The sequence below is a fragment of the Aplysia californica genome, unplaced genomic scaffold, assembly GCF_000002075.1.
Source record: "Aplysia californica isolate F4 #8 unplaced genomic scaffold, AplCal3.0 scaffold00026, whole genome shotgun sequence".
In the NCBI taxonomy this organism is placed as follows: domain Eukaryota; kingdom Metazoa; phylum Mollusca; class Gastropoda; order Aplysiida; family Aplysiidae; genus Aplysia; species Aplysia californica.
Genome location: NW_004797296.1, coordinates 2,193,142 through 2,206,280, shown reverse-complemented (window position 1 = coordinate 2,206,280; position 13,139 = coordinate 2,193,142). Strand labels below are relative to the sequence as shown.

General features: G+C 40.0%; 1 protein-coding gene across 1 annotated transcript in view; it reads left to right on the top strand.

Moving 5' to 3' along the window:
- LOC101861636 (neprilysin-1) overlaps positions 1-13,139 on the top strand; it is a gene marked incomplete in the record, with an annotated part of 31,137 nt that overhangs the window by 838 nt on the left and 17,160 nt on the right. The window contains 6 exon segments of the mRNA XM_035973258.1: positions 6,040-6,207; positions 7,199-7,360; positions 9,214-9,300; positions 9,936-10,144; positions 11,116-11,292; positions 12,895-12,981. Coding sequence (XP_035829151.1) covers positions 6,040-6,207; positions 7,199-7,360; positions 9,214-9,300; positions 9,936-10,144; positions 11,116-11,292; positions 12,895-12,981 — 890 coding nt within the window.

The window sequence follows — 13,139 nt, the reverse complement described above, 5'->3', positions numbered from 1 at the left end:
GAGAGAGAGAGAGAGAGAGAGAGAGAGAGAACCTGTATGTGTGTGTATGTGAGAGAGAGAAAAAGAGAGAGAGAGAGAGAGAGAGAGAGAGATCATGTGTATGCGTGCTTTTGTGTTTGTGTGTATGTGTGTGTATATGTATGTGTGTGTGTGTGTGTGTGTGCGTGTGTCAGAAAACGTGATAAGGGTAAATATAATAATATTAGGTGCTAGCATGCAACGATGTTATGATCGTGTGCGTGGTAGAGAGGCGAGGGGCGGGGTGGGTGGTTGTGGGATGGATGTATGCACGTCTGCGCGTGCGTGCGTAACTTCGGGAAAACACTCGAGGTTTCAAGGGGAACCATATTAACGGATAGAAAATCGATAACGTAAGATGCAAATAAGAGACAGAACTAAGAAATAGAGCTGGGAAATCCCGTGAAGATGAATAGGAACAAATCATTTTAAAAAACCCCAAAAGACGCATCTCTCACGTTCATCACAAGAGAGCGTTCCTGCTTTCTGTTGATCGAAAAAAAAGAACAATGTAATCTCTAGGGATAAAAATCAAGGGCTCTGCGCTGCATCATCTGAACTACAATTTTCATTCACAAACGTTTATGTCTCAAATTGTGCCTGTATTCTTTAATGTAGAGACATTTTTAAAATGCAATAGTATTGCAATTTTCTACTCATAAATCTCTGAGGATCCCGTTATTGTTTCCCTTTCTTATTTTTCTTTCTGTCTACGTTTCTTTCGTTCTCATCCTATTTCTTTTCAAATACACCACATTTTGTGGTTTTTCTTTCCATCTCCCCAGCTATGTTTTTAACCAGGACAGCTGTAAACAAAAAACTGTCCATCTTTCGACCTGTGTCTAGGTCAACCGATCTAGCGACAAAAAGAAAATGTTGCGATATAATTTTCCCCAAGTCTCCAGTGTATTATAAATGACATCGTCCTTACTACTATTTGTAGTGATCTGCTGAGTAAATCATAAAGCGTCAGTCGTGCGCGAAACTATCAGAGCCGCACACTTAAATTTAAAAACAACAACAAAAAAACAACAACTATCAAAGCTGCTCACTATTAAATAAATAATTAAAAAAAACAACAACTATCAAAGCCGTGCACTATCAGAGCCAAGCACTTTTTGGCGACATCGATACAATAAGACTGCCGATTCCCTCCAACGGTTACAGTCCCCTTTACAAAATTACTTCGTACTAGAACCTATTTTCATACAATGAAGTATCACGAAAGCTACTTTCCTGTTGAGTCAACTGACAAAGTGATTGAGGTATGTTAGTCCCATATAAAAATAAAACTGGTTCTAAAACGTCTGGTAATAAAATTATTATTTATGAATAGTACAGTAAGTGTGCCAGAAATAACCATTACTCAGATAAATGGTGAGTTGAAAATCAACGACAGAAGGAACGTACATTAGCCGTCTCACTCCTCTCTTAAGCACTATGACTGACACAAGGCTATGGTGTTTTACTACTCAAATGGGCAGTGAGGGCAGAGGGGGGCTTCAATTGTTGGATGGGATTGGTTTTGGTAATCAGCAATGTAATTGTATAGATGTCGTCAAAAAGTGTGCGGTTCAGATCATGCGCGGCTTTGATAGTTTTTCTTTTTTTCCCCAAAGTGCGGAGCTTTGTTATTTTAAAACTTTTATAATTTTTTTTATTGGTCTGTTTGTTTTGCTCTGTTTTTGTTTTTTCAAAAATGCACGACTCTGATGTTCTCCCAGTCGTGCTGTTGCGAGCGCTGTTTAACGTTTACCAAAACTGAAAACGTCAATAATCAAATTTTAATTATGAATTGAATCACATTAATGGTGACTAGCGTTTGTGATGTAGCAGTTAGACGCTTCACTTTCACACACAGTAGACACATGTTCGATTCCTGGTTGGAAAGAATGAGGGTTTTATATCAACTATCTTTTGTTCTGTTGAGACTATGTGCTCCTCGCAATGGGTGGTTCGTGGGCGCTATGGGGTTGTTGGGCCCTTCTCTCCAATCAAACATCTATTCCCTTTACTTTGTGTAAATTCTTCCTTTCTTTGTATAAATTACTATTCATTAATTTTATCGTCGGCACCTATAAGATGCCCTTATTATGTCGTGAGTGCCGTAAAACTCGTACAAGGAAAAAACACCACAAACTTAAGGTCCTTCCCAATGGGAGAATAGATGGTGCACATTTTTTTTTTACAATTTTGGTCAAAAGTTAGGGTCCAGAAATATTAGTTACACAAGTTACACCCTGTGTTTTACGGTGCCGTTGTCGTAAATTTATTATGAAGATGACAATTCCATATGAATGTTTTCTTGTATCTTCGTTTCTTAGAAGTTTAAAAGAGATGGGCAGGCATGTTTAGTTTCAGTTTTAGTCAAACATTTTTGGCACTTGCAACTCAAATAGTTTATATTATAAGTGCTGAACATTGGATGTGATGTGTTCCTAGAGAGTAACACAACAGACAAGAAGGAGGAGATGTTAAGGACGACAGATGTTTGACAGGAGAGGAGGAACAAACTACACCAGAGCACCTGGAAGCTTCCAACAATCTGTCAGTGAAAAATATTATGTTAAACTGTCCCCGAGGTTTTATGCACCCCGCATAATTTAACAAAATTAGATATTTTTTTTTTCTTTTGGGGGGGGGGGGGGGGGGGGGGAAAAATTCGAAAAATTTCCTTATTTTTTTTTTTTTTGGGGGGGGGGGGGGGGGGGGGCATAATTTCTGATTATTTTCCTTTATCGTTTTTTTGTTGTTGTTGTTGTTGTTGTTGTTAAAATTAACAGAATCGCATAATTCCACATTTTTGGGCTGAGTTTGTATAATTTCAGAATTTTCTTGCATAAAACGAACGGGAACAGGTTAAAACGGCGGACTTGAAAGAAAACTGAGCACGAGACAAATAAACACGAGGTATGGAAGCGTCTATATAGACAGAAGTAGTCGCCCTTATTATAGTATAATAATCTATAAGTGGCAACCCCGGACAGGTGAGGGGACTCTCGTGGTCTAGGGGTTAAGGTGCTAGCCTCTCATTCTATAGGTCCCGGGTTCGAATCCGGACAGTGGAGAAAATTTTCTTCTCTAAAATTGTCTCCTTTCACCTTCTTCCTTGCTCTCTAGCAATATTCTGCTGCCTGCTTTCATTTCCACTTTCTGCCCCCACCCCCTCACCTCCTTTGCCCCCTCCTCTGGGCTCCTTGCTCTTTCTTCAGCCTTTCTACTACTTGTCTTTGGCTCTTTCTTACTGCTTTCTTTCAGCCACACCCCTGATCTTATGGTAGGTAAGAACTACACCTAGCCTTCTCGGACAAGGGCTAACCATCTCGGAGGTCCTGTGTGCAAGTTGCGCTCGTTAAAGATCCCTTGGCGGTCCAAAATGGATAAGAGTAGGCTTCGGCTGCCCCACGGGCAAAATTCAAAATGTCCTGCTAACTGTAAATGTTTGGTGTGTACCGTGTGCTCAAAAATACGTCATTATGCTGCTGCGAGCGCCGCAAAACACTTGAAAAAAGGATAGAGGTTTAATCCCCAACTCTCCCCTACCCTCTTTCCCCCTCTCTCCCCCCCCCCCCCACGGTTGAACAGGGAACTGCATGTAATCTAACAGCTGTCACGGGAAAACGTACAGTACAGATATATGTGTCTCTGCCTCGCTTGCAGAGAAACACATTGACAAAAATAATGGTTACTTACAGCGATAAGTAACTGGTAAATAGACACCTGGGCGAAGTAAAAGCACAGAGCTTTGAAAGGCTCCTCGTGTATTCTCGGTTATAATATTATTAAGGCGAAGAATTGTTAATTTTAGAAATCCTTTCTTCAACACTAACAATGTCACCTTAGCAGAGACTGTGCCCACCATTTCGGAACTTCACAGTGACCGTAAAGATGGTTCCAGTAGAGAACGAGAGAGAGGGGGCGCACGTCCCTCGTGACTCATTGGAGCAGAGGAAGATAGGACTAACGCTAACATTATTTAAACACAATCCCGCATCATCCCTCATCACCACCAGTATTTCTAAAATCATAACCGCTTACCCCTGTAATCCTGGAATATCTATCTGTAACAGTTACTGGTTATGCTAAGTATGCACGTAATACTACACTGTTGGGCACTATCATACTCACTTTTTCTACTAATCAAATGGCGTCAATCTCATATAAATGGGCAAGAGATTTTTTTTTTAAAGAAATCTTTTTCTTTAGTACATGATTGGGAATTTCGTTTGTATACAAAGTATTTTCTTTTTGACGGTTCTTTTACATTCTTTGTTTACACCCCCCCCCCCCCTTTCACAAAAACACTTTTAAAAAAACCAACAATGTTAAAAAATGAAACAGTAGTCCTATACTTTTCTTGCGATCATTCTATACCTTGTCATTTTATGTCCTGGAGCTTTTAAGCCAAGAGAAATTTACCCCTTTTACCACCTCTTTTTCTTTTTCCATGGGGATTTCATGAGGATATTTCAGTATTATTATAATTATAATTTTATTATTTCATCATTATCAGAAGATTGGAAGTAGTGTTTTGTTTTAGCAAGAGGTTTACGGGGAGAACATTAGAGACGCGCACTATCAGAGACGTGCAATTAGATTGCCGAATACCAAAACAGTTACAGTACCATTCAACAATTTAAGTACCCTCAGCGATTTACTGGGCTTGGGACCAGATATCAATTAGATTTTGTATTTAATGAATAGGCTTTTCAGGTACATGTATTAGAAATGTATCTAAAGGACATGGGCAATATTTTAAGTGTTTGGGCAGCATTTTCTTGCTCATTCAGGATAAAAACTAAAGTTGTGAGACTTGTCCATCTGTGTACATTTGTTTGTTACATGTTCTCCCTTCCTCCTTCTTCGTGGTGCCTTTCTGTTTGGTCTGTGTTTTTACTTTCAGCTTAGAAATGGTCTGGAAATCGCTTAACGTCTGCAGAAAGACGAATATATTTTGATCGGGGCTGTGCAGGCAGAGTAATTTTGTCAAGGGGACTGTAACCGTTGAATGGAATCGGCAATCTAATTGTATTGATATCGTCAAAAGGTGCGCTGCTCTGATAGTACGTGGCTTTGATAGGGCTGTTTTTTTCTGGAAAGTGCACGGCTCCGATAGTTTACCGTTTTACGGAATTCGTACCTGCTTTGAAGTATTGGTAGACGACAAGTATGTATTGTCTAAGAGAGTTTTCGCTTTATCCTCGCTGTTGTCGTGGCCGTCTCCTTTGTCACAGCTACGTGCACAGCACTGATTCAGGGTTGTTCTTCAATATTCTTCTCTTGTTTGCCCTCTGAGTTTACTTTAGCTCGATTATTCCTCAGGTGGAAAAAACTTGCTGTATTTTTAAACATCTTTTTACCTTTTTTTTTGTAAGTGTTTGGCGGCACGTGCAACTGCGTAAAGTCACACATGTATGAGCGCACGGGACACATTAAACATTTTCAGTTGGTAGGAATTTTTTATTTTTGCCCAGGTGGCTGCCGAAGCCTACTCTTATCAATTTTGGACCACCAAGGAACCTTTAACGTGAACAACTTACATGTGGGACCCCCGAGATTTTTTGCCCTTGTCCGAGAAGGCTAGGTGTAGATCTTTCCTAATATAAGATCAGGGGTGCGGCTAAAAGACAGCAGTAAGAAGGAGCCAAGGTGTAGCAGCAGTAAAAAAGGCTGCAGAAAGAATCAGGAGCCTAGAGGATTGGGCAAAGGAGGTGAGGGGGTGTGGGCAGAAAATGGAGGCGAAAGCAGACAACAGAATATTGTTAGAGAGCAGGAAAGTATGTGAAAGGAGAAAATTGTTATTGAAAACATTTTTGTCTGTTTCTGGATTCGAACCCGGGACCTATTGAATGAGAGGCGAAAACATTAACCTCAAGATAACGAGAGCCCCTCCTGATGTGTGCATGGTTATGCTTAGCAACATTGCTTTTGGTCTTCTGCTGATCGGATATGATTATGTGTCCTCTACCTTCTCAAGAGTTAATGTGTGAGTATGTTACTTCACCCTCGTGTGCTCCCCAGATGACGCAGGCTTTCAGACGGGAGCGATCGCCGCCCAGAAAGGAGCCCATTCCCTCGGGGGCGTGGACGGTAGCTCCAGTCAGGGTGCGGACGGCTACAGCGACTACACCGTGCCCGAGGGCGTGAAGTTGGACGATATCTGTCTCACGCAGGGCTGTGTCAATGCTGGTGAGGGCGGAGCCGTGAGCTTCCCCTTTTTTGTTCTGTTCTGTCATGTTTTGTTTTTTGTTTGAGAGTATCTCATACAACGGCGGCCGAAAGAAATTTGAAAATGAGATCACCCATTCATCGTATATAAACATTGCGCTACCCACTCATGGAGCTTACCAGTTTAAAGCTCAATTTATACATCCTGCAACATCTGCTACATTAATACTTCATCGATATTGAGGCTTCCAATTTTGTTTTGTTCTGTTCTGTTTTGTTGTTTGTTGAGAGTACCTCAAATATACAATGGCGGCCCAAAGAAATTTGAAAATGAGATCACCCAATCATCGTGTAGAAACAGAGCTCTACCCACTCATGGGGCACACCAGTTTAAAGCTAAATACATTCTGCGTCATCCGATACATTAATATTTCATTGGTATTAAGAGTCGCCACAGATATGATCACTCATAACTGACCTTTAAAAACCGAGACTTGTAAAAATTGTATGAAATTAAAGAAACGTAAAGAAGTGTTCCTTGTGTGTTGAAGTCCAATAACATTGGTGGAATGTGCATAAATTGCATTTTTAATTATTAGAAAATTGTGTCTCTGCAATAAATAAATAAAGTTCACTATGATAGTTTTCAACAAATCAGAAAACAGGGCAGTCACAAATACCATTGGACTTAACATTTAATTGTGCTCCGTGTGAGGACGTATTTTGCAGATCTAGATAGTAAAATGTAAGTCACTTCCTGTACAAAAAGCAACCAAATTATGTTCCTCCTGGGTGTACATACATGCACGTAGTCACAGTCTATCTTTCACTCCAATTTCTATCTCTGCCTTACGAGATCTGTCCCAGAATTATCCCTGTATTTGTCTCGCATTTTCCTCTCACTAAATAGCACTTATTGTGTTGACGTGCTTCTCTTTTCTCAAAGGAGTTGAACTTTTGACACCCCCCCCCCCCCCCACACACACACACGCACACTTTTTCTTTCTCATAGCATCACGTATACTGACCTCCATGGACGCGTCTGTGGCACCGTGTGACAACTTCTACGACTTTGCCTGCGGGAACTGGAACAAGATGAACATCATCCCGGCGGACCGCACCAACCACAACACCTTCACCAAACTAGGGGACGACCTGCAGGCCATGCTGAAGAGTAAGACCGTGACGTTAACTCTTATAAGTTGGCCAGTTTACTGGTTGGATGCTGCATTATTGTGCTTTCTCGTATTCCTCATTTTTCATAGATATCTGTTTGCTAATACTGCAACTGTACCCTCACGAGGGGCGTGGCGTCACTTCCAGAGAAGGTGGCGCCTAGAACAAATTTATCACAACGAATAGTATTGCCTACTTATTACAGGCCTATAAACTGTAGACCTACTATATACGCTTGTTCATTTAATTTTAATACTGATACATACTACCATGCGAGAAGAATAGATTCGTGGTGGTACAATCTTTTATATAGATCGAGAGAGAGTTCAGCGGTCAAGATGCGCATAATCAAATCACATTGTAATCCCACACAAAACAATAACTTCCAACTGATCAACTGAAAAGCACAAATTCACAGTCGAGAACACGCATGCACTATTGCCCTCGGGGCGTCTTGACATAATGACCCCATTCCCTGATTCCTTGCAGTTCTGGTTTCTAGAAAGCAGACAATAAAACCTATTTTTAGACAGTTCGCAACCATGCCATGTGGCCATGTCCAGGCTAACTACCACTTCATCCCCTCCCAACCATACAGACGCCAAATCAATCTTGGCCCTTTGGCCCAACAGTACAATCTCTTAGTGTGATGGGAGTACCTGTTGTAGTATTTTTTGCTGAGTTATGTTCTTAGTGATATCTCTTTTGTCTTCCGTCAAACGTCTGGATGGGGTATTAAAGAAACATTTTTGCTATTCTTGGAAAGAAAACCCTGTTTTCAACTGATTGAATCAAATAGTTTACAGATCATTTTGAATTATTTTGACCAGACGTCACACCTAAACAATGAACACCCAGATGGGTTCAGGCAGAGACACTGGTTCAGGTTGAGCCGATCTGGGTTCGGCGCCCTCGGTGAAGTCAGACGTAGGGAACGAAAGACGCGGGGGGACCCTTGCGACCGGCAACGGGAGGCTTACCCGCCCTCCTCCCACTAGCCTAATTATAGACCCCTTAACTAAAGACTGGAGTACTTAGGTATAAGAGAATGGTTTGGAAAAAATATTGTGATATTTTGTTAAGTTTTGGAACATCGTATTCCCTTTTTTGAAAATCCTTTCTCCATTTCAAAGGGTGGCGCTGTGGCGCCATTTGCGCTTGGAGAGCCCCGCCACTGACCCTCACGTTGTAACAATATCTATTTTTTCCTTACACTGTTGGTTGATAATGCTTGTAGCTTGAATCCTATCACTTTTTAATGAAAAGGCTAACGTATTCATATTTCAAACTAAACTTGCTGCACCAAAGCAGGGAGTAGGCTTACGACTCGTAAGTTAGAACTCATTAGTCTCATGCTCAGAATGAAAAAGGCGTAAAGCTTGAACAAAACAGTTCGTTTGACTTGGGGTAAACACTGGAACATTTCACAGACTTAAAAGTTAGATTTTGTGGTAGATATTGGGACATTGTATAAGTACTTGGAAAGAAGTGAACAAAGCATTTGAGTGAAAAGGTTAGAAGAAGATTGTACAGTAATCAGTGGGGGCACTTTATAAACGTTTAACAAGCGATGAATAAAGGAACGGAGTACAGACAAAAGTATAATATTTACCATAATCAGTGTTGCGTAATATCAAAGTACATAAAATACTTTTATATTCTAATATATACTTAAACAAAGCAAAAAAAAATCTCGTGAGGAATCTAGTTTGTAATTCTTTTCCTTCTTCTCTCTTTATTTATTTATTTGTTTATTTATTTATTTATTTCATTTATTTATTTATTTTTTTACTATCACTCTTCCTTTGTTTGTTGTCTGGCTAATGTGTCAATATCCAAATATTGTTTCAGGTATTATCGAAAGGCCAAAGGATCCTAAGGAGGACATTGAAGTAACCATAAAAGCTAAAGACTTGTACACATCTTGTATCAATGAAAGTACGTATGTGTGCTGTGTGTTTAGTATCCCTTTCCTCGCATTGCAGATATGTAAATACTTACTGTGCAGTGTATGGACAAAGATTTATCTGCACTTCCAAATAAATTACTTTAAAAGTTAGTTCGATTAATACAGATTGTTGTCATTATTCCTAAAGCTGTTTATTAAGATTGTAATGGTAATTATGACGATGGCGATGACCATGAGGAGGAAGAGGAGGAAGAGGAGGAAGAGGAAGAAGGGGAGGAAGACGAGGAAGAGGAGAAAGAGGAGGAGAAGGAGGAGGAGGAGGAGGAGAAAGAGGAGAAAGAGAAGAAAGAGGAGAAAGAGAAGAAAGAGGAGAAAGAAGAAGATTCAATGGTTGAAGAGGCATAATATGTGGTGTTGGTGGCGGCGGTGGCTAGATCTATGAGGGTGTAAGGGTAGAGTAGCTGAAAATGCAAAATAAAAAAATACATGTATATAATATATGATACATGACGGAAAGATGTTAACCAATTGTACAACAATGCTGTTACTTTCAGTAATATAAATAGATTGTAAAGCGCATTGTGCTTGCTGTTGAGCGGGAACTTGCACTATAAAAACTCTACCTATTATAATAATAATATTTTACTGCTGATTTTTTTTCTAGCACAAATAGACCTGCTGGGTCTGAAGCCAGTACGCAGCTTGTTGGCTGAGCTGGGCGGCTGGCCAGTGCTGGATAAGTCACGTGACAGGCAGTACGACAATCAGGACGTGATCGAGTTGCTGGTAAAGCTGCGACGAATTAACTCCAAGGACATGATCAACTTTTGGGTGTCGGAGGACGACAAGAAGTCAGATGTGAACATTATACAGGTCTGAGCTATTAGACTTACAGCTCTTCATTATATCAATATATATATATATATACATTATATAATATATATATGTGTGTGTGTGTGTGTGTGTGTGTGTGTGTGTGTGTGTGTGTGTGTGTGTGTGTGTGTGTGTGTGTGTGTGTGTGTGTGTGTGTGTGTGTACGTGTGTGTGTGTGTGTTTCGGGGGGGGGGGGTTGTTTTGTAAGGGGCGTAGTATGTGTTGTATGTGTGAGTAGTTGTGTTTGTGCGTGTGTGTGTATGTGTATGTGTGTGTGCGTGTGTGTGTGTATGTGTGTGTGTGTGAGTGCGTGCGTGCGTGTGTATGTGTGAGTGTGATAACAAAATTTCCCACACGCATGTCTTCTACGTGAGCGTCTAACCGCTACTCCAAAGACACTGATCTGGTCTAGTTACTTAAATGAGCTAAATTGTGTCAATGAAAACGTAAAACATGAACAAGTAACAATTAGCTGGATCAGACCAGGCCAGAACATTAATGATTTTTTAAATTTATAAACGCACAAGCCACCCATAGTTACGTACTGTTTTAGCCTCTTTTTCCTATGTTTTTGAATGTATGATCCTTTTAAACATTTTTGGACATTTGACCCCTCTCTTTAAAGAAAATTTGTTGAATTTGACCCCAGGGTTGTCATTTATATGCCCCAGATCCGTCATAATGTGCCAAATTTAAACATTGTCAGTCGATTTTTCCATATCTTAAGCACCATCAATCTCTGATTTTAGACTTGGAGTTAGTGGGTGGTTGGCAGGTGCTCTGGTGTGGTTTGCTCCTTTTTTCCTATTCAACTTCTATCGTCCTTTTCTCTCCTTCTTCATTTGTTTTTGTTACTCTCTTGTAACACCTCTAATATTCGGCACTTATATGACCTTATTGTGTTGCAAATGCCGAAAAACTTTTACTAGAACTAAAGAAACTAAACTTTGAGTTTACCTGTACTTCATCAGCTGGACCAACCTGAGCTGGGCCTATTATCTCTAGACTACTACCTCAAGGACGAATACTCTAAGCTGGCTCTATACAGGAAGTTCGCCCTTGACGTGGCGGTCATGTTTGGAGCAGACGAGAAGACGGCGTCCAGAGACGTGGACGACTGGGTCAACTTTGAGGTGGAGTTGGCCAAGGTAAGATGATTGGCAATGACAATGACAATGACAATCTTTATTCATCTCGAAGGGAGAAATTTGTTTTATTCGTTTACATTTGGCAGTAGATTTTACAAAAGGTTAGGTGCACTCACGCAAACGCACAACAAGACAGGGCATTAGGAAATACATGTCTCATGTGCTGCAACCCGCTCTGTAAAACATTCTCTCTCGATCTCTCTCTTTTTTTTCCCTTTCTCTCTCTCTCTCTCTCTCTCTCTCTATCTCTCTCTCTCTCTCTCTCTCTCTCTCTCTCTCTCTCTCTCTCTCTCTCTTTCTCTCTCGCGGTGACTCAGATAATGCTTGTCTGAGCCGTACAAATGTGAGGCATCGTGGGTGAAATTAAGAGCTCGTCAATAAAATGGAATCAAAGAAATTTGCGTTTTTCTGGCTCTGGGACAGATTCTTGTTTTCTAATTTTCTTTTTGAGGCCTATCACATTTTATATCCATATAAAGCACATTTCTGAGTGGATTTTTTTTTAAAACATTGATTAAAGGCACAGAAATGTACAATTTCAGTTTCCAGGGACTCTTAAGCTATGGAAATTACCAAACTGCCATTTTCCCGCTAATTTTACCTCTGAAACGTGGCAACCTTGATCTTCTTCATTTGCAAATATTTCGACTTTTATTCAACATAGATGCATATTTTTCCACCATAAGCAAAGCAAATGAATAGACTTTAAGATGATACCAATTAACTCATATGCCCAAAAATTGACGAGCTCCTGATTGCACCATGTCATGACACAAATGATGATTGTCTGTGTCGAGCAGATGGTGAGTCATTTGAATTTCAGTACAGATAATGAAAAGTCTGCTGGTGTAAATGAGTGTATGGGTGTAACGCCCTTATCAGCACTATTGAATTATTTAAGAGGCGAGAGCTCTGTATTTAAAGTCCGTTTTCGATAGGAACGACTCAAACGGGTTGAGAGCATGGGAAATTCCACATAACGACCCAACTTTAAGAGCAGCCAGTCTGGGATTCGAACCAGGGCCACTCGCTTCATAGTCCAGCATGATACGAATTGAGGTAACAGAACGCCTTACAAGATATGTGAATTGAGCTTTCTTACATAATATGATGAACATATTAATCTGTTGTACAGATGACTGACTCGAGCGGCCAGTCCGTTACAGAGTAATATCATATCTCAATGGTCAGGGAATCAAATCGTTATAGCCTGTTAGGCACAAACGTAATTTTAACTTTTAGAAGTCGGCACATCTTCTAGCAAGACGCTGCTTTTTTTTTCTCATTGATCATAAATATCTGCATACCTTTGCTACAACTGTATCTTAATTTATCAAATCTCCATTCTTTTTTTTTTCGGAGTATTTTAAATAGTAATGCCAGCTCGTGGCTTGAGATGTATCTTTGTTATGAAGACAATGCTGGCGTATGTTATTTTTAACGAGTTTGCTGCAACAAAACAGATAATAGGCTTATGACCTGTGACAGTTCATCACACTTATTTTGTATTACGTCGCTTCGTTTGTTAGTTAGTGGCTTTTTTTCCCCTTTATTGTGTTTTGCTTGTTACTGTGTTGGGTTTTTGTTATATTTTGTCAACAGATCATGGTCCCAGAACACGAGCGCAGGGACAATGAGGCGATGTACAACAAAATGTCTCTGGGACAGTTAGCAGACAGAGTCCCCGAGGTGAGTTTCTGTTTTAATTGAAATCAGTTTATTAAGTTGTTTTTGCTTATCATCGCATAATAGCAATGGCAATCATAATAATAATGATAATAATAAAGATAAAAAAATAATAATAATATTAATAATAACAATGATGATGATAATAACAACAATAGTAA